The following is a 19,924-nucleotide window of genomic DNA, read 5'->3' on the forward strand; positions in this document are numbered from 1 at the left end:
CAATAAGATCATAAATCTTTATATTTTAGAAAACACTCTCAGATATATAACATTACTCAATCCTCACAGCCTCCTGGGCAAGAAACAGGATGTATACATTAAGCAACAGAAGCTGAGGCTTAGAGAGGTTAAATGAGTAGCCCAAGAACCCTATGGCAACCTAATAGTAAGTGGTAGTCTCAAGGCTCAAATCTTTTAACACTCAATGCTATGTTCAGAATAACACTGTTCTCCCGAATAGCAGAGCATAAAGGGTATAGGATTTTAATTCAGAAGGTAATTCGACCTCCCTGGACAACAAAAACACCATAAAAGAATCAGACTCAGCATTCACAGGCCAGTGTGGTTGTCAGTTCCACTTTTGGTCTACGTATTTTCAAAGAGATGTAAAAAAATCCAAAACAAAAAGGATAACTAAAATTAGTATAACAAGGGCACAGGCAGAAAGGTAGGATACAGTCAAGGGGGTTATGTTCAGAGCATAACCAGAAGAAAAGGTAGTGCCACAGGGGAAAACAGATGCAGGAGATGGTATTACAAAATGGTCATTTTAGTACTTTTTAAAAATCTATTTTTTCCTCAAAAGACAGAAATTCACAAGTTATGATTTAGAACTATTTGGGACCATAAAGATTTTCAAATCTAAGCCCCTCTCACTTTATACACGAAGAAATTAAAGTCTAAAGAGATCTGGTAGTTTATCCAAGGTTACACAATTTTTTTGTGGCAGTACTAAGAATAGAAGCTATGTCTCCCGACTCCTAGGTCAACGTTCTTAATATAAAATATAGAGGTTAATCCAAAACTGTGATTAAACACAAAAACCATCCAACAAACAAAAATACCATGCCATAATCCATGAAACTAGCTTTGCATATAAAGAATAGTGAAATAAAGAATGCTTTGTACTTATCTTTTAAGATTTTGTTTATGTATCTATAACATAAACATCATTTATTTGAAAGCATATCCGAATGTTCTGACACAATTCATTTTCCAGGGAGGTGAGCTAAAGTAGATGACTGAACAGTTTTTTAAAGCAAAGCATGAATCAAATTATTCTAATGATTTATGTTTTAGTAAAGAATACCAAGCCTGGTGCGGTGGCTCACGCCTGTAATCCCAGCACTTTGGAAGGCCGAGGCAGGTGAATCACGAAGTCAGGAGATCGAGACCATCCTGGCTAACACGGTGAAACCCTGTCTCTACTAAAAAATACAAAAAAATTAGCTAGGCGTGGTGGCGGGTGCCTGTAGTCCTAGCCACTCTGGAGGCGAAGGCAGGAGAATGGCATGAATCCAGGAGGTGGAGCTTGCAGTGAGCCGAGATTGTGCCACTGCACTCCAGCCTGGGCGACAAAGCGAGACCCCGTCTCAAAAAAAAAAAAAGAATACCAAGGAAAATATTACAGCTATTAATTTCAAATGAATCTAGCTAGTCAACCCAAATTAACCAATCTAGACTCCTTTTAATGAGTTCACAGTGACTTTGTCTTCAGAGAGGAAAACAGGAAAGAGAAAGGAAACAACTCTCCCACTCTTCCCATTTCCCTACTGAAACAGGAAGTTTTGGCAAAGAAAGGTAAAAAGCTGCAACATCACCACTGAACTTTCCCCCTTTCAATTCACTTTAGGGATCCCATAATATTGAGTAATGTGGTAGAGCTTCCTAGCAGAATGGTTACCAAAGTACCAATTCTCAGTTTTAGTTCTAGAAAAGGAGTTAATTTTTAATTAGTAATGCTACTTAAATATGTGAAAAGGTGCTTAAATTTTTAAGCACTGCTTTAACTGGTAGTAACTGAGCCTAAATATATATTACACTAATGACCTTTTCATTATTGTTTATTTTTATATGCTATAGGACGAGCTAATGAGAAATGTGGCCTCCACTACATCAAGTGTTGGCTGGGAGGAAAAGACTAAAGAAAATCCCTCTACAGGTTTAGAAATACCTAGACACTGCCATCTTTTATGTGTCAAAGCCAAAAAAAGCAAAAAGAGCTGCTTTTTGTTTCATTCTCAAGCTGCCCTACAGGTACCTGTTAAGACAATATATTACAGTATATTAGACTTAGACCCACAAATATCAGCATGAGCCTGGAACTTCATTTATCTTGTCACTGTCATTGACTGTGGCTCTTTGCTCACCAATATCGGGTGAAGAGCAAAAAGGAAAGATAAAGATACATTATTTAACTACCTTTTCTCACTACGAATGCGGAGGAAGTGGCAGTACCACTCATCCAATGAAGGATCTCACGTTGTTCTTACCTTGCTCAAATCACAGAAGTTTAAAGACAGAAGAGATGACCTTGTCTAACCTTTTCACTTACAGATAAGCAACCAATGGTCACCTGTCAGATACATGCCAAAAACCACACAACTAGACAGAATCAGAGATAGAATAAGATTAAAGAGGTTTGCTCATTCCCAGTCCAGTGTTCATTCTCCTTTCTTATGCTGTGCTGCCCCAACAATATCTGGCAGCTCAAGGGGAAGTGTCAGGAGTGGGATAAAGTGTCAGGAGTAGGATAAACAGCACAGGTTCAGTCTGGTTTGCAGGGCCACAGATTCTGAGGGCATTGCACTGGGCTTCTATTCCTGGTCACCAGAGTCACCCTTGTATCTAACACATCACAGCTCCTATGTTGATTCCACCTGTCCAATGGAACTGAGAACAACAGAGTTCTGAGTTCTGGAGGATTTTCCTGCTGACTCTCCACGGTAAATCATTTTGAAAAATCAAATTGACAAAGGTTCTACATTGCAACAGTACTACTCAAATCATATTGCAAAGATGTGGCATTTCAACATACATTTTCAAATATATGTTACTCTTAAGTTATATCCTGGACACATCTCAATAGCTAAGGGCTGTGAAATTTATCTATTGGTACCAGTTTGTGGGGAACAAAAATCTAGATAAACCTTCCTACTTACGTAGGCAGTAGGTACCCACCAGGCACTTTTCGGAACCTCTGAAAGCCTGACTTGCAAACTAGCTGGCAGGTAATACTGTAAAAGCATAAGCATAAATTCAAAGGCAAATAGGGGTTTTTTTTAAAGAAATTTGTTTGGAAAATAAGAAATGTTTAGATATGTAATGATAGCTCTACACAAAATTATCACTCAATAGAAGATTGATACCTCTAAGAAAACCAAACACCACATGTTCTCACTCATAAGTGGGATTTGAACAATGAGAACACATGGACACAGGGAGGGGAACATCATACATCAGGGCCTGTCAGGAGGTGGGAGACAAGGGGAGGGAGAGTAGTAGGACAAATACATAATGCATGCAGGGCTTAAAACCTAGATGACGGGTTGATAGGTGCAGCAAACCACCATGGCACATGTATACCTATGTAACAAACCTGCACATTCTGCACATGTATCCCAGAACTTAAAGTAAAAGTCAAAAAAAAAAAAAAGAAGAAGAAGATTAATACCTCTAAAAGTCTGAAGTTCGAAGAAACATCCTTATGAAAATAAAACAAAGACTGTTTTCATCACCCAGCCAGGTTTGTTAATCATTATTATTATCAATATTATCAACAATGACAAAGGATTTTGACATAATCTGTCTCACCAATACATTGAGTGTTATATATCCACTTTACAGATGAGGAGACCGAGAATTGAAATGTTTTGCCCAGGGTCCCACAGCTAATAAATAATCAAGGTCTCAATTATCTACAGTGACAAGGATTTTTAAAAGGAAATTCTGCTTAAACTACTTTTAAAAATACATAAGAATTGCTTGGCATTAAATAAAATCTTTAAAGAATAGAAACAGAAAGATAATGGTAGGATGTGTTTGCTTTGCTTCTCAAATTTAAAGGCAACATCTAAAGTATACTTCCTGATTCTGGACATTCCAGTAATTTTCCCCAACCTTCTCAACCTTTTTTTTTTGAGACGGAGTCTCGCTCTGTCGCCCAGGCTGGAGTGCAGCGGCGCAATCTCTGTTCACTGCAACCTCCGCCACCCAGGTTCACGCCATTCTCCTGCCTCAGCCTCCTGAGTAACTGGGACTGCAGGCGCCCGCCCCCATGCCCGGCTAATTTTTTGTATTTTTTTTTTTTAGTGGAGACGGGGTTTCACCATGTTAGCCAGGATGGTCTCAATCTCCTGACCTCGTGATCTGCCCGCCTCGGCCTCCCAAAGTGCTGGGATTACAGGCGTGAGCCACAGTGCCTGGCCTCTCAACCTTTTTTAATTGTAAATTTCATTATGACCACCTATATATACATATATGAATATATGCACAGTATGATCTTTTCCAAATCATGTTAACACAATATTTCGATTCTTAAAACTACTTCCAAAGATCACCCAAGCAAAGATTATGCATTTTTATTGACATGATACGTTTCAGTCACTTAAGATATCAATTTCTCTCTCGAATTATAGATTTCATAAGAGTAATCTACTTCTTCCATGTCCTTTTTAACACCTTACTACAATTTTTTCAGCACCCAGTAGGTCCCTTACAAATGCAGAAGACAATCTCAGTCTTCTCCTTAGACTAGGGTTTCTCAACTAACATTTTGAGCTGGACAATTGCAGGAAGCTGTCCTCTGCGTTGTAGAATGTTTAGTACTCCAGGGTCTATCTGCTACATGCCAATAGCACACCTCTTCCCTCAGTGTGACAACCAAAAAAGTCTCAGACATTGTCAAATATCCCCTGGGTACAAAGTCACCTCCCATTGAAAATCACTGCTTTAGGCTAGTTAGACATTCCAGTTAAGATGTATCAAAGTAGTTTATCAATTGATTCCAAAGAATATTAAGATCAGATATGTGAAATATTTACAAGATGAATTCTTCTCTTTCTCAAGACTTGAAAATTCAACAACAACAAAAAAACACTCTGTGAACTGTAAACCTTATCTGCTAAAGCAAATAGTTGTCAAACAAGATTATATAGAATTTTCAATTTTTTGTAAAACTTGTCAACATCATGGATATCATAAAATATCAGCTATTTTATTAAATATTCCCATTTGTTTACCCAAAAAAATTTAAGACAAATTTCTTTAGCAATATTTTGAAAGAACAGGAAAAATCAACTCAGATATCTTGCCTTCCAATTTTATTGAGAAATTAGGGTTATCAACAACAGATTGTGCAATAATGATAAAAGCTCATGACTTCTAGCTTTCTTTATAGCAACCACAAAAATAAAAGGCAGCAAAACTTTACAGAGGCAGAGTTGTGAGCTGATAAAGTTAGGAGAATCCCTGATTGGATGTTCACTGGACACAATATGTGAAAGAAATGGGTTTATTTGCTCAGGCCTATTATAAAGTTAATGTTGGCCACTGGCAGAATACCTTATTCTAAAAATTTAAAAATGAGACAAAAGAAAGTCTCCTTTTCTAGATTTCACCAAAAAAAGACAAAAGGGGAAATAACATAAAATTACGACATTTTTAATTTCAGTTGTGAAAAACTTCAAAATCTTCAAGCAGTATACTCCTCAATGTCATGGTTAAACCATTATTAGAAGAACAGAATATTGGCATCACCTTAGATGTTGCCTAGTCCAACCTCCAATTTTAAAGATAAAAGAGAGTGTAACATTTGATGGCAACGGAACCTTTCACTATATCCATATGTTTTATCTTTTTAAAAAGAAAATGTCTAAAGTAAATATGGCATAATATTATAACGTTAAAATATGAGTAATTACATGAAAATATTATATTATCCAGTATGATTTAAACTTTTCAGAATTTAAAAATATTTTTTCTATAAAGTTTAAATTAAGATGAAGAAACTAAGGCCCAATAAGGTAAGTGGCTTGTCCAACACAGCGCACCATTCACTAGGCCTATTCAGATTTCAGATTTGCTACTCCAGTGCATTTTCAAATTTCAAATGTTTCCAAACTATAAGGAATCACTGGAAATAATATTGCCAGTATTCTGAAGACACACTTGATTTCTACAGAAGATGCTGATCATTTAATTCCTTAAATGTGTCTTTCTTTACTTCCCTTTGTTTTACATTGTATTGAGTGTGGTGGGGGGGATGTAAACAAAGTATGTACAGTAGGCCCTCCATATCCACGGATTGAACTAACTGCAGACCAAAAATATTTGGGGGAAAAAAATAAAAAATATCAATTCAGCAATAAAAAAATGCAAATTAAAAAATAATACAACAACTATTTACATAGCATTTACTTATTGGGTATTATAAGTAATCCAGAGATAACCTAAAGTACACAGAAGGATGTGCATAGGGTACATACAAATACTAGGCTATTTTATTTAAGGGACTTGAGCAACCTCCAATTTTGGTATGGTCAGGGGTACTGAAGCCAATCCCCCATAGATACCAAGGGACTATTGTATTGTTGGGCAAACCACAGTGAACCAATCAAATGATCAGCCACCTATTAAAAACAGGCTCTTGGCCAGGCACTATAGCTCGCAGCTGTAATCCTAGCATTTTGGGAGGCTGAGGCAGGAGGATCACTTCAGCCCAGGAGTTGGAGGCTGCAGTGAGCTACGATCTTGCCACTGCACTCCAGTCTTGGCAACAGAGCAAGACCCTGTCTCAAAAAGGCAAGCCAAAAAACAAAACAAAACAAAACCAGGCTCTTACGTAATTCAGGGTATAAACAGCATTGCCCAATATATGTTCCATATACGTAATTATAAATTTTAGAAGCCAGGTTTAAAAAGAAAAAAAGTAAAACTAAAAAACACGGGAAATACATTTTAATATTATATTTAATTTAACCCAATATATTCAAATATTAAACACATAAGCAACATAAAAATTATTGAAGTATTATATTTTTTCTCCTACTTCATTAGAAGTAATACTTATTCAAAACGATGTTTTAATTCATACACCACGTCTCAATTAGCACTAACCTCATATCAAGTGCTCCACAGCTACGATGGCTAGTAGTTACCCTAGTGGACAGGGGAAGTCTATGGCTATTTGTTGTTGCTTGAATTAAAAGCAGACCCACACATTTGAGTCGTTTTTTGAATTTTCCTCCAAAGCTGACAAAGTTCCCACCCAAACCTTTTGTGGAGTGAGAAGGTCCCAAAGTCCTCAAAGCTTAACACGTAATTCATGCAAACGATTAAGCTTGTTGAAGAGTGTATGTTTAAGTACACTATTTACTGAATACTTCTATACACTTAATCTCCAGGATAAAAACGTTGGCATAAATTCCTGAGCATGCAACCAAGCAGACATCTAATTAACGACGACGCTGGTCGAGGCTTGAATTTCTCTCTATTGCTCCAAAACAAAATTCAAAATCTTCTTCGTATTGACGGAAAAGTAAATATTAAAGGAAGAAATCATTTTCACAGGAGCTGAAAACATTAAGAGTAAGAATCCCTAAGCACACGCCTTTCTTAAAGATCTCCTGCCTATTCCTCTCCAAACCCGGTAATCCTAAAGAGAAGGAACCCAGTTCTTGCTCCCTGTAAAATGATAGTGAAGATAACTGCGAAATGCAATTTCCTCCTTCTTTTTTCTTAGTGCCACTTCGAGCGTATATGACCAAACAACCATGCTCACTCCACGCGGTACCGAAACAGAAAGGGCTCTGTTTTTATGCTGTAGGGCCAAGGCGGCCACCCTGAGTGCAGCGAGAGGACCACAGAGACGGGCAGGGCGGGGACAGCAGGGCCAGGGCTTGGCCTCGGGGGACGAGAAAGGTGGGAACTTTGGCAGCGCGGGCGGGATCCCACCGCATCTCCCCAGCCGGAGTCGGGACTGGGACCCCAAGAATCCGCGGGTGGCAGAGGCTCCCGCATCCAGCACCTGCCGCACCGAGATGGGGAGTCTCGGGCGGCGGAGGGAGCAGGGCCCGGGCAGAATCCCGGACGGAGCAGCCCTCGGCTTGGCCCTCGGCTTGGCCCTCAGCGCCCGCAGCCCGCTGGCCACGCCCCGCTCGCTTACCGCCCCAGATGCCCAGCTTCAGCTGGGACTTGTTAAGGTTCTCCACATAGTCCCCCAGGAAGCGGTTCAGCAAGTCCGCGACCACCGACTCCAGCACCATGGTGGGGCTGAGGCACCAGCAGAGGGAGGAGCCGGAACCGCTCGGCGCAGCTGAGGGCGGCGACCAGCGCTGCGAATGACAGCCCCTCCGGCGCCGGCCCACCCCGCGCCGCGCGCGTGACCCCGCCTGTGCGCAGGCGCGCCCGTCGCCCGGCCGGTAGCTAGGGAGGCCCAGCGGTGATCCCGAGGCCTGGTAGGCGTCGCAGCCCCGGCCCTCTAGGGGCCGACGGAGGCGTGCAGGGGAAGTTAGCTTGAGCCTGTCTCGGCAGCCGTGCACGAGAAAAAAAGGACCTTCGAGAAGAACAAGGGAGGGCAGGAGTCACCGAGTACAGGGACATCTATGTGGCCGCTCTGCTTTCCCGCCGTCACCTGCTGTTGACCTCCTGCCGCATCGCGGTGTCCGGAGCCGCCTGGCCTGGAGTATGCGCTGAGCGTCACCTAGGCAACCACCCCTGCACCTGTGGATCAGGTGGGGGAAAAGGACCGGCCCGCGTTCTTGTCCTGCTAGAGTTCGACTCCGCCTGGGGGTTGGTCTCTGCTTCTTGAAAACACACTGGTTTTTTATTTTGTTTTTGTTTTGTTTTGTTTGAGACAGGGTCTCGCTCTGTTGCCAAGGGTGGAATGCAGTGTTGGGATCATAGCTCACTACAGACTTGACATCCTGGACTCAAGAGATCCTCCTGTGTCAGCCTCCCGAGTAGCTGGGACCACTGGCGCGCGACAAATAATTTAAAAGTGGGAGGAGGGGAACAGAACCACATCAAATGGCAGATATCATAGAATGAGAACTGAATATACACGTTTTGTGGGAAACGCGTTCTTTTCCCCTTTCTCTAAGATTCGCTTTTAATTCACTAGCCACTAACTAGTTACCTATCTCATTAAAGATATAAAAAACAAAACGTAGTAGTGCCTTTTTAAGTATGAGGTACTTGTTAATTATATATCACTTTCTTCCATGCTATCGTTGAACTGTCTTTGATGTAGCACGACCTTAAAAGCAGAGCTTTTATACCACAAGGTCTTTCAACCCTTGTGAAATTTAACCACCCATTGACATTCACCTCTTTAGAGAACTAGAAATTTTTTCCTAAAACATATTTCAAAAAGTTGTTGAGATACAGTAAACAGAAATAAACCTAAGAAATGCTGATTATTTGTAGTCACAAGCATTAAGTGCTTTGCTACGAGGAAGTGTCTGAGAAACTATTCGTGTATTTTTCTTAAACAACCTAGGCTTGCACAGGATCACAAAGAAAAATCTGAAATTCAAGGTCCGCTGGAGAAGAAAGAAAATCAAAATGGCTACAATTGGTGTTGTGTATTAAATAAAATTGAAGGTACAAAGAAAGACCCAGTCAGTACTAACTACTACTGTCAAGATCACATTCGTCTCCCACTCCTGCACACTCCACTCTTCAAGAAGATAAATCCTCAACCATCTGTTTTTCCTAGCTGGTCACACAGACAAAATACCAGTAAGTACTTTGGATTTCTTCACCATCCACAAGCAAATAACAGCCCAACCTGTCTATTTTGCTTTTGCCATCTTTCCTAAATTCTCCGTGTTTTTCTTCTGGACCATGCCATCCATCTCCTTGAAATTCACTTCCTAGCCTCCAGTTATTCCTTCCTCCAATCTATTCTCATGAACACTGGACTTGTTTTCCCAAAGCACAGGTGAGCTTAAGTTAGTCACCTGCTCAAAAACATCCAATAACTTCCCAGTGTTTAGAACACTCTCTTCAAACTTTCTCTACGTTCCTTCTAGTCATACACCCTAACGATCCCGCTTCCTTTTTACATTCACACTGACTATGCTTCAAGAGGAATGTAAAGAAGCAATATATGTTCTGGTTGAGATAAGGCATGTACCATAAAAAGTTAAGAAAGAAATCAATCCAAGGATGTATAAATAACAGTATAAGATGATAGGAAAGATGGCACAGGCAACATAGCTTGGTCAAGCAGGTGGAGCAATAGGCGCAATCTTTTGGGAGAAGTGAGTAACACTAATGCTTTGTTTAATAAAGTAATTCCTTACAGTTCTATGGTATAACTTTGTAATTTTGAAAGAATAACGTGTAAATGTGCTTTCATATGCATCATTCAATTTTATTATGTTTCAGTTATACTTCGTAAGGCGTCATGTCATTATTATGTGAAGGTAGGCATTTTTGTGTAATCCTCACAAAAGAGCTGTGAGGTAACTAATGCAGGTAGTAGTATGGTCCTCATTTTATAGAAAAATTAAGCTCACGAATGTTAAGTGACGTACCCAAAATCACACAGCAGATATTAATTTCCTTTGATTCCCTGAGCACTGCCACCCTTTTCTCTTCCAGTAATTATACAATTTAGTCAACACTGGGCTATTAGTCATTTTCAGAGATCTTACTTTGAAAGGTACATGACAGGAAAAATAAATCTCAGAGTGGAAAATTTGGCTCTAAATTTTTGGTACAAAAAAATGCTATTACCATGTAGTATAAAAAGCTTTAAATTTTACTATTTTCCATTTTCAGCATGTTTTAAGGGATTGATTATGTGCATTCAGTAATGCCCCAAATCTTCCATTATTTAACAAGTCAGAAATATACAGTCCCAATTTAAAACAAACCATAACCAATGTCAAGAAACACCATTAGCACCCTTATGTATGGCATTATATCAGAAATAATTTGGATACAGAGGTTAAAGAAAATGAGCATTCTAATTAATTATAGTTCTTGTCTTCATTCTGGCTTAAGAACAATGAGAATGACAACAAAGGAAATTACAAAACTAAACTTCAATGAGGGACTAAACAATAAAAACAGATGAGCAAAATATTATTTCTGTTAAAAACAAAAGTATAAGTTAGGGACACTTAAAAATTAACTCAAAAATGTTTTAAAAAAACAAAACAAAAAAAAACTTCACACTAACCACCACCCATACCCTAGTCCCCAACCCTAGAGTTTTTGGAGAAAAGCAGAAGGAATCTGGGGGAAAGGAAATGGAGGAGAAAGCTGGAGTATAAGCCATGACACCATGGACTGCAGGAAAAGTTAGGGAGCTTAACTAGGAGAAAGCACGGGATTGCAGAATGTTAGTGCCAGAAGGAGGACATCCTGTTAATCCAGCCCCCTCAATTGACAGATGGAGACACTGAGTGCCAGGGAGAATTAAGGGTTTGCCCAAAGTCCCACAAGTTAGTGACTGTCAGAGCAAAAACCCAAACCCAAGTGTCCTGACTCCCTGCTCTGTATTCTTTCCAGTACTCCATACTCTAGTTGTGTTGAAGAAGATGCATAAGTCAGAACACTTGTGTTTTATTGGTTGTAATCTCTCTTCTTGCTTTCCTTGACACTCAACCTCCTATATTTTTGTAAGTATACTTTAAAATGTTTAATTTCCTTTTACTCTTAGAGCACCTCTGGTCTTGATGGTATGTGGTCTATTTATGCTCACTTTACAGAATTGTTTTCTAGCTCCAATACTGGATGTTCCCACAGCTACAGCTGGGAGCTTGGAACAGCCACTGTCTTCCTGTGAGTAGATTTGTGTGTTCCGGGCACCCTGTTACACCATCCTCCCAAGTACTGGGTGGTTGGTTCATGCTTCCGAGTTAAGTAAAACATAAGGCTTAACAGGGTCACAGGGACCAGCCATGTAATGGCAAATCTCTGCTATTTTCAAGAAATCATGTACAGGAAATGCTATTAAGGTGTTACTAAAGAAGGTGAATCATTAATAAAAACAAAGTAGATCTGCTTTGCTTGCCTGAGGAGAAAAATGTTTTTAAAGGAATCCATGTATGAATCAGCTAATCCCTGCCCAAGCAAACATTCATAATAAAATAATGATAGTAATAATAATAACTGTTAGCCAGCATTTAACTGCCAACCAAGGATTTTCATGCATATCTTTTTAACCCCCACAACAATCTTATGTGGTCGGTATTATTACCCTCATTTTATAACTTGAGCTCAGACAGGTTCATTAACTTGCTTAACAACTTTTCAGCCAACTTCTCAGACTGTAAAACTCTGATCTGTGCTCCTAATCACTTTAACCAAGAGCCCTCAACAGGGCTAACAACATTCTTGTCTCCCAGGAAAAGCTGAGTCAGAACACATGCACATGGCCCTCAAGTATATAATTTGATAAAACTTTTCCCATAGATTTAGCCCAGGCCCAAGAATTTTGGCAAAGAGTAGAGGTGATTTCAAGACAAAGAAGTAGGCTGGGCTTAGTGGCTCACACCTGTAATCCTAACACTTTGGGAAGCCGAGGCTGGGGGATCTCTTGAGCTCAGGAGTTTGAGACCAGCCTGGGCAACATGGCAAAATCCCATGTCTATAAAAAATATAAAAATTAGCCAGGTGGTGGTACATGCCTGTAGTCCCAGCTACTCAGGAGGGTGACATGGGAAAATCACCTGAGCCTGGGAAGTTGAGGTTGAAGTGTCCATGATTGCACCACTGCACTCCAGCCTGGGCATCAGAGTGAGCCCCTGTCTCAAAAAAAAAAAAGACATAGCTAGTCAAGAACACAGTAAATCCAGAGACCCACCAATCCTGCCCCCTACTAGAAACATATAAGTAATGTTCAGGCCAGGTACAGTGGCTCACACCTATAGTCCTAGCACTGTGGGAGGCTGAGGTGGGTGGATCACTTTGACCCCAGGAGTTCAAGACCAGCCTGGTCAACATGTTGAAACTCCATCTCTCCAAAAAAAAAAAAAGTTAGTCGGGCCTGGTGGCTCATGCCTGTAGTCTCAGCTACTTGGGAGGCTGAGGTTGGAGGATTGCTTGAGCCTGGAAAACAGAGGTTGCAGTGAGCCCAGATAGTACCACTGCACTCCAGCCTGGGCAAGAGAGTGAGACCCTGTTTTAAAAATAAATAAATAAATAAATAAATAATGTTCGGTAGTCTCTTTTCACGCCTGCCTCACCCAAATGGAATTCAAATAGTTTATCCTCATCATTTTATTCCATCATTTATGGATTTACATAGTTGATATGATCTTGTACAGCCAACCTGTATCCACTTGCCTAGCATGGTGGCTGGAACCTAGAAAACATTCAGTACATATTGCTTTGAATGAATGAACTAATGAGCATTTGCTCTCTTCTGTAATAATAATATTATATCTGACATTGTGTATGTCAGGCCCTATGCTAAACTCTTCATATTCATTATCTTACTTTATACTCATGATAACCCTATAGGTTGACACTATTATGAATTTTAAATTTGATACTGTGGCTTAGAAAGGTTAAGTAACTTGCTCAAGGTCACATAGCCACCATTCTGGCATTAACAGTAGATTCTATTTTAGACCCAATTTTCTTAACCACTATACTTTACAACTTTCCTTCTATCTTTATTAATAATAATCAGTTCTATGTATTTAGCACTTACCATGTTACATGGTGCAAAATATTTTACATTATTATTTCCCCAAACAGCTCATTTATACCCATTAGTAGGTATGATTTCCTCCATTTCCCATCATTATGTGACCTTGGATAAGATACTTGACCTCTGAAACTGAGTTTTCATCTATAAAATAAGGATGATCCGAATATGCAGGGTTTCTGTGACAGTTCTACAGACTATATGTAAATCATCTAGCACAGTGCCTGTGTGTCCTGGAAACAAAATGCACATGCCCTATCCTGAAATCATTTTTGCATGAATTCAATTTAATTCATTAAACATTATTTAGATAAGTGAATAATTTGCAAGGCAGTATCTTAGGCAGAAATATCTGCCTGAACGCTGTTGAACAAAACGCCTCAGATCTCTTTCAGCCTGAGCTAACTGGAAGCAACTCTCTTACAAAATGAACACAGGTTAGTTTTCAAAAGGAAGGAAAAGGATTTCTCTGGTGGGCACAGCCTAGAAAGGCCAGATGTAGTCAGGGCGCCTCCAAAGAATGATTCCAACTGCCCAGATGCATGCAAGTGTACATTTTCCCGATGAAAAATCAGCACACATGGCTTAAGAAGTAGATTGTGATTTTTTAAATTGATGTATAACATACAATAAAGTACTCTAATCTTAAGTGTACACTAGCTGATTTTTTTTACATATGGATACACCTCTGTAACTCCACCCTTATCAAGACATGAAATGTTCCCCCTACTCCGGGGGGTTTATAATCAGAAAAGAACATCTAAAATCAGAACTGAAAACCGGAAAGCAAGTAAAGAACTTCGAAAGCTGGGCAATTGGGAAGCTGGATTTGGGGAAGGGTATTAGGCAGGAATAAGACAAACCGGACTTGTCTTCATTTTAATGGTGAATGTAGAGTACTTCTACGTGCTCACATTCATTACGCCCGTCGATCCTCACATGACTCTGCGATATAGTAGAGACTTAATACCATTTTGCATGTGAGGAAACAGAAACTTGTTCGGGGTTTCCGAGGAAAACACCTCCACCTGAAGCCGGAGAAAGAACTGGGTCTCCAGACCTTGCTCAGCAAATCCAGCCACGTGGCAGAGGGAAAGGGAAGGGCCTGGCGTCAGGTTACCAGGCAGCGCCCCTCTGCTCGGCCCACTGGCAAGCGCTCCCAGCGGCAGGTATAAAAGCTCGGGCTGGCAGTCCTTGAACACTGGTGCTGAACCCCGCCGCGCGCGCTTTGAATTTCCCGGCGACTAACCGCCTCTCCTGGTCGGTGTCCCAGGCAGAAAGGTGCAGAGACCCATCTGACGCAGGACTCCAGGTATTTTAGGAGGGACCCATCGGATTGCTTAATTCCCCGGGGGATTCGTCTGAGGCTCTTTGCCTCTGCTAGGGGAGAACAAGCCACAGTTTCCTGGAAGGAATAACAATTATTTTAATTCTAGCTGAGGACTAGACTGCTGTAGTCCAAAGAGTCAGGAAACGATTGCAAGGCAGTCGTTGGCACAGAGAACAGAGCGACTGAAGTTACAATCCAGCATTTGGTGAATCTCTGCCTTAGGCCAGCGAGGGCGGAAAGGGATTAAAACAAGCTCCGAAGTGTGTATTACAACAGAGTTGAGATAGGACAAGAGAAAAACAATTGTTTTTCGCTCACTGAAAAGTAGTTTGCAATAGCGGCAAGCAAGAGCAGTTTGCCTTGTTTCGGGAAAGGCAGGAAGAAACACCCCGAAAGTATTAATAGGAGAAAAGGGACAGGAATTACTGCACCTTGCGGGGCTCGCTCTGACGATCCTTGTGCCTTTGTGCATTGCAGGTAGACAAGCTCCAGCAGAGGGTGGCCAGATGTGGTGCCTGGAGCGACTCCGCTTGGGTCCTGAGTGCCTTCGGCAGAGCGGAGACTGGCTTCTCCCGGGTCGGGCCCGCGGAGCCAAGTCTCGCACCACCGCCGCGTGCGCAAATGTGCTCACTCCGGACCGCATCCCCGAGTTCTGCATCCCGCCGCGGCTCATGCCCCGCCTGGCCTTGGCTGCACTCCGGAATTCTTGGGTCGAAGAAGCAGGGACGGACGAGGGCGCCGGCCGCACGGACTGGGACCCGCGCTCGCAGGCCGCGCTGTCACTGCCGCACCTGCCCCGTGTGCGCACCGCCTACGGCTTCTGCGTGCTGCTCGAGAGCCCGCACACGCGCCGCAAGGAGTCGCTCCTGCTCGGGTGTCCGCCCGCGCCCCGGCCCCGGGCCTACACCTACGGCGGCGGCGGCGGCCCGGACGCCCTCCTGGGGACCCTGCGCATCCCGCGAGCTCCGGGCCCCGCCACCCCCGCGGCCCCCGGCTGTCCCCGCCCGCCCCAGGACGCGCTCGCCCGGCGGCCCCGCGGCTGCCGCCTCCTGCGTGTCCCCGACGGGCTGCTGAGCCGCGTGCTGCGGGCGGGGAGGAGTCGCCGCCTGGCCCGCGTCCGCTCCGTCTCCAGCGGGAACGAGGACGAGGAGCGCCGCGCGGGCTCCCAGTTCCCGTTCCAGGCCCCCTCCGCGAGCCCGCCGTCGTCCCGGGTCTCGTTTCCCGAGCGCCTGGAGGCCGAGGGCACCGTGGCTCTGGGCCGCGCCGGCGACGCCCTGCGCCTGGCCGCCGAGTACTGTCCGGGAACCGGGCGCCTCCGCCTCCGGCTGCTCCGCGCCGAGAGCCCGGCCGGATGCGCCCCCGGGCCCCGAGCCGTCAGCTGTTGCCTCAGTCTCGTCCTGCGGCCGCCGGGCACCGCGCGTTGGCAATGCAGTGCTGTGGTGGGGCGCAGCCGCAAGGCCTCCTTTGACCAGGACTTCTGCTTCGACGGCCTCTCGGAGGACGAGGTGCGCCGCCTGGCCGTTCGAATCAAGGCCCGGGACGAGGGCCGCGGCCGGGAGCGGGGCCGCCTGCTGGGCCAGGGTGAGCTGTCCCTGGGCGCCCTCCTGCTGCTCTGAGGGCCCAGCCCTCCCCGGGGCGCTCTGCCCGGGGGACTCCGGACACTGACAGCCACGTGGTACAAAATAAACGTGTATTTGTTGTTCTCATCAGGCCTGTTTCAGTCCAACACTGGCAGAGATGATTCTAGATTAACTATCCCAGTAAAAGATATGATATTTTCCATAGATACCTCCAGAATTCTTTTCAGCAAATGGAATGGTTCTACAGTGTTTCCCAATACAGACAGCCATTTGCGTACCATATGTACCACACACGCCTGGGAAATAATGAATCACATGAAGTGTTAGAACTAGAAAGTGCCTTGGCGATCTATTTGCTCCAATCACCTCATTATAAAATTGGTGCTTTCCACAACATGCATCGAGACCATCTTGGAGCATTCACTTTTGAAGCATTTTGTTTAAGACCCCGGATAAGAAAAATGAGGGCAATAGAGGTGAAGTGACTTGACGAAGATCAACAGTGAATTATTAGTTGGAATCCAGTCTGATACTCCTAGCTATATCTTACTGGAAAAGCATTGGAGAAAATGAAACCCTTTTATGTTCTAAGCTTAAATAATAGTTATAATAGGCTAGGTGTGGCGGCTCACGCCTGTAATCCTGGCACTTTGGGAGGCCGAGGCAGGCAGATCGCTTGAGCCCAAGAGTTTGAAACCAGGCTGGGCAACATGGCAAGACCGCGTCTCCATAAAAAATACAAAATTTAACCGGACGTGGTGGCACGCACCTGTAGTTCCAGCTACTCTGGGGCTGAGGCGCAAGGATCACCTGAGCCTGGGAGGTCAAGGCGGCAGTGAGCCGAGGTCGTGCCACTGCACTCCAACCTGGGCAACCGGAGTGGCACCCTGTCTGCAAATAATAATAATAATAAATAGTTTTACAAGTGTTAATTTGTTTATGTTTTAACCCCCAAAAGGAGGCACTGCTATGCCCATTTTACAGATGAGGATATTGAGGCACAGAATAAAGAGCAGAGTCAGAATTTGAACCTAGACAATCGGTATTTCACTCATTACTCTTATGTAGGTAATACCACAGTGTCTAAAGGGCTCACTATTAAAGTTGCGAGAATTGTGTAACTTCTCTCTGAAACTGTTGACTCTGAAGTTCGTGTCTACTTGCATTCCTCATCCTGCTTTTGGTGAAAAAGCAAATTGGTTGAAATGAATAATTTATTGTCTCATGCTAATAACTTCAGGCATTGAGATGAGCTGATGGGTCTAAGGCTCTGAGGAAGAAGCTAACTGGCCTCAGAATCATAGAAATGGGTGCCAGCATTGTTGTAACCAGGTGAGCTAATCTGCTGGAACAGGCAGTGGAGAGTATACAGATAGCATGGTTTTACCTCTGGCTTCTGATAATAATTCCAGATTTAACAATCCTGTTTTAGAGGACGATTTTCCCTCATCCCTTGAATTCACTGCCAGTAGGACATTTTTTCTTTTTTTATGCAAATAGGAAAATGCAACCTAAATGAGGGTTTAAAAAATTGAAAATATTTAAATATACAGGATGGTGTTAAATATGACTCCATTATCAATCTGGATTCAGAAATGGTTTCTGCTTTATTTCATTTTATCTTTTAGAAACAAGGCCTAACTCTGTCACCCAGGCTGGAGTGCAGTGGTGCGATCATAGCTCACTGCAGCCTCTACCTCCTGACGCAAGCTATCAACCCTCCTTGGCTTCTCAAAGTGCTGGGATTATAGGCGTGAGCCACCATGCCCGACCAGTTTCTGCTTTTATTAAAATTGTTCACAGTTTTATCCATTCATGTTCATTAAAAATGCTATTTAGAAAAGAGTTTGATAAAATAAATATTGTACAAAATTCAAAGAAAAAAAGAAAAGAGTTTCTGTTTTAGTCACAAATTAGGGTTATTGTGACGTGTATTTATGATGACTGTTGAACAAACGTGAAGAATACTGTGAATTCTATGACTCTGTCAAAATCAGCCACATCCAGAAGCTTGCAGTTGTTGACCAAATGAATGAGGACATACAGTAGTTCAGATCTATCATGTGCTCTTCTATCTAATCAGTCAATATTTCCTTGGCCCTCAAGCCAACATTCATTTTTTATGTATAATCTTCTTCATGATTTTGAAATTTTGGTAGGGTAACTACTAATGAGTTCACAAATGTAGCACTTTAAAAGGAAAATAAATGGAGAGTGAAAACAACTTGGCTACGTATAATTGTGGGTTTTAATTTTTCTGTTTTTAAAATAAAAAATGGCATTGATAGTTTAAATAGCCCAGGTTTTTATTCCGGAAGATGTTGCAATAACTATTGTCACTAGATTTATATACATGTCATTTTATTAAGTAAATTTTTTTGTGAAAGTAAATCAGTGCATTTGAGGGATCTAAATTTTTTATGAAATAGTGGTGGTGATTTCCAAACAGAATCTCCATTAATGGCAAATTATGGTTGATCAAATAAGAGTCTAATCAGAAAGGTTTTAAAGGGGCTGAGATAGAATCATAAATGATAAAATCATAAAATTTTAGAGTTGAAAAGAACTTTAATAATCATTTTGTGTCGGGTGCTATGGCTCATGCCTGTAATCCCAGCACTTTGGGAGGCAGAGGCAGGCAGATCACAAGGTCAGGAGTTTGAGACCAGCCTGACCAACATAGTGAAACCCCGTCTCTACTAAAAATGCAAAAAAATTAGCCGGGCGTGGTGGTGCACACCTGTAATCCCAGCTACTCGGGAGGCTGAAGCAGGAGAATCTCTTGAACCCAGGAGGTGGAGCTTGCAGTGAGCCAAGAACGCACCACTGCACCCTAGCCTGGACAACAAAGCGAAACTGTCTCAAAAAATAAATAAATAAACAAATAAATAAGTAAATATTTAAAAATAATCATTTTGTGCAAATCTATATCATAGAAGTGGACCAGAGAAGCAAATTTTTGGTTGCCCCAAATCACACAATCAGTAAAAAGAGCTGAGACTGGAACAAATTTGATTTTCATTTTGCTCTTCCATCTAATGGCTCTTTGACTACTAATTCCAGGAAAAGAGAAACACTGTACATCACTAATCCAATCCAGTGTTTTTGCATTCAAGAAATCTTATTTGCAATACAAATGTTTGGGATAACATTAGCCTTTCTGGGGCAAATTTAAATTTCATTTACACTTTACTGCCCTCTAGTGGATCCCTCAAGTGTTTTGTCAATTGGCTCTACCCCTATTATTAGATATTAGACCATTTCAACTAAAGGTCCATCTAATGCCAGGACCGTATTTTCTTGAAGACCTTTGCTCATATTAGATTGTAGTGAAGATTCACATTGCAAAGTAACTTAATACACCTATCTGAGAGCACAAGGTGACAAAAATATTTTAGATTTAAGTAAAGAGAGGAAAACTTTTTCCAGTAATAATGAAGTTGTGAGTGTGTGGCAACAGCATGTTGATTACAGAAAACTGCTTTTAATAGTTCTCATGTTTCTTCTCAACAAGCTTTAGTACTCACATCTTCTCCATAAATGATATGGCATGATCTTGCCTCT

General features: G+C 42.2%; 2 protein-coding genes across 9 annotated transcripts in view; one reads left to right on the forward strand and one right to left on the reverse strand.

The window, feature by feature from the left end:
- VPS13C (vacuolar protein sorting 13 homolog C) overlaps positions 1–8,169 on the reverse strand; it is a 199,812-nt gene extending 191,643 nt beyond the window's left edge. For 2 of the 4 annotated variants that reach the window (XM_063716171.1, XM_063716170.1), the window contains exon 1: positions 7,946–8,135. In XM_063716171.1, coding sequence (XP_063572241.1) covers positions 7,946–8,045 — 100 coding nt within the window. In that variant the 5' untranslated portion in view covers positions 8,046–8,135. Of the gene's footprint in view, positions 1–7,945 lie in introns of all 4 variants that reach the window. The other 2 variants (XM_002825516.4, XM_054531580.2) reach the window with 2 other exon arrangements.
- On the forward strand, positions 8,155–16,486 carry C2CD4A (C2 calcium dependent domain containing 4A). 5 transcript variants are annotated; one of them, XR_008513626.2, is made up of 4 exons: positions 8,155–8,513; positions 9,281–9,522; positions 11,305–11,414; positions 11,505–13,402. XR_008513626.2 is itself a non-coding variant. In XM_054531584.2 (4 exons), exon 4 carries the CDS (start codon positions 15,287–15,289, stop codon positions 16,394–16,396), a length of 1,110 nt encoding a protein of 369 aa, XP_054387559.1. In that variant the 5' UTR covers positions 8,155–8,513; positions 9,281–9,522; positions 11,505–11,577; positions 15,258–15,286; the 3' UTR covers positions 16,397–16,486. The 5 variants fall into 5 exon arrangements, 4 of the variants coding, with proteins under 4 accessions (XP_054387559.1, XP_054387558.1, XP_054387560.1 ...); XM_054531584.2 differs by lacking the exon at positions 11,305–11,414 and adding an exon at positions 15,258–16,486 and having other exon boundaries at positions 11,505–11,577; XM_054531583.2 differs by lacking the exons at positions 11,305–11,414; positions 11,505–13,402 and adding an exon at positions 15,258–16,486.
- The last annotated feature ends 3,438 nt before the right edge of the window (positions 16,487–19,924 follow it).

The sequence above is a fragment of the Pongo abelii genome, chromosome 16 (genome assembly GCF_028885655.2).
Source record: "Pongo abelii isolate AG06213 chromosome 16, NHGRI_mPonAbe1-v2.0_pri, whole genome shotgun sequence".
NCBI classification, from domain to species: domain Eukaryota; kingdom Metazoa; phylum Chordata; class Mammalia; order Primates; family Hominidae; genus Pongo; species Pongo abelii.

What these genes read in the sequence shown, in the direction of transcription:
- C2CD4A (XM_054531584.2), top strand. Translation starts at nt 15,287, where the DNA reads ATGTGGTGCCTGGAGCGACTCCGCTTGGGTCCTGAGTGCCTTCGGCAG.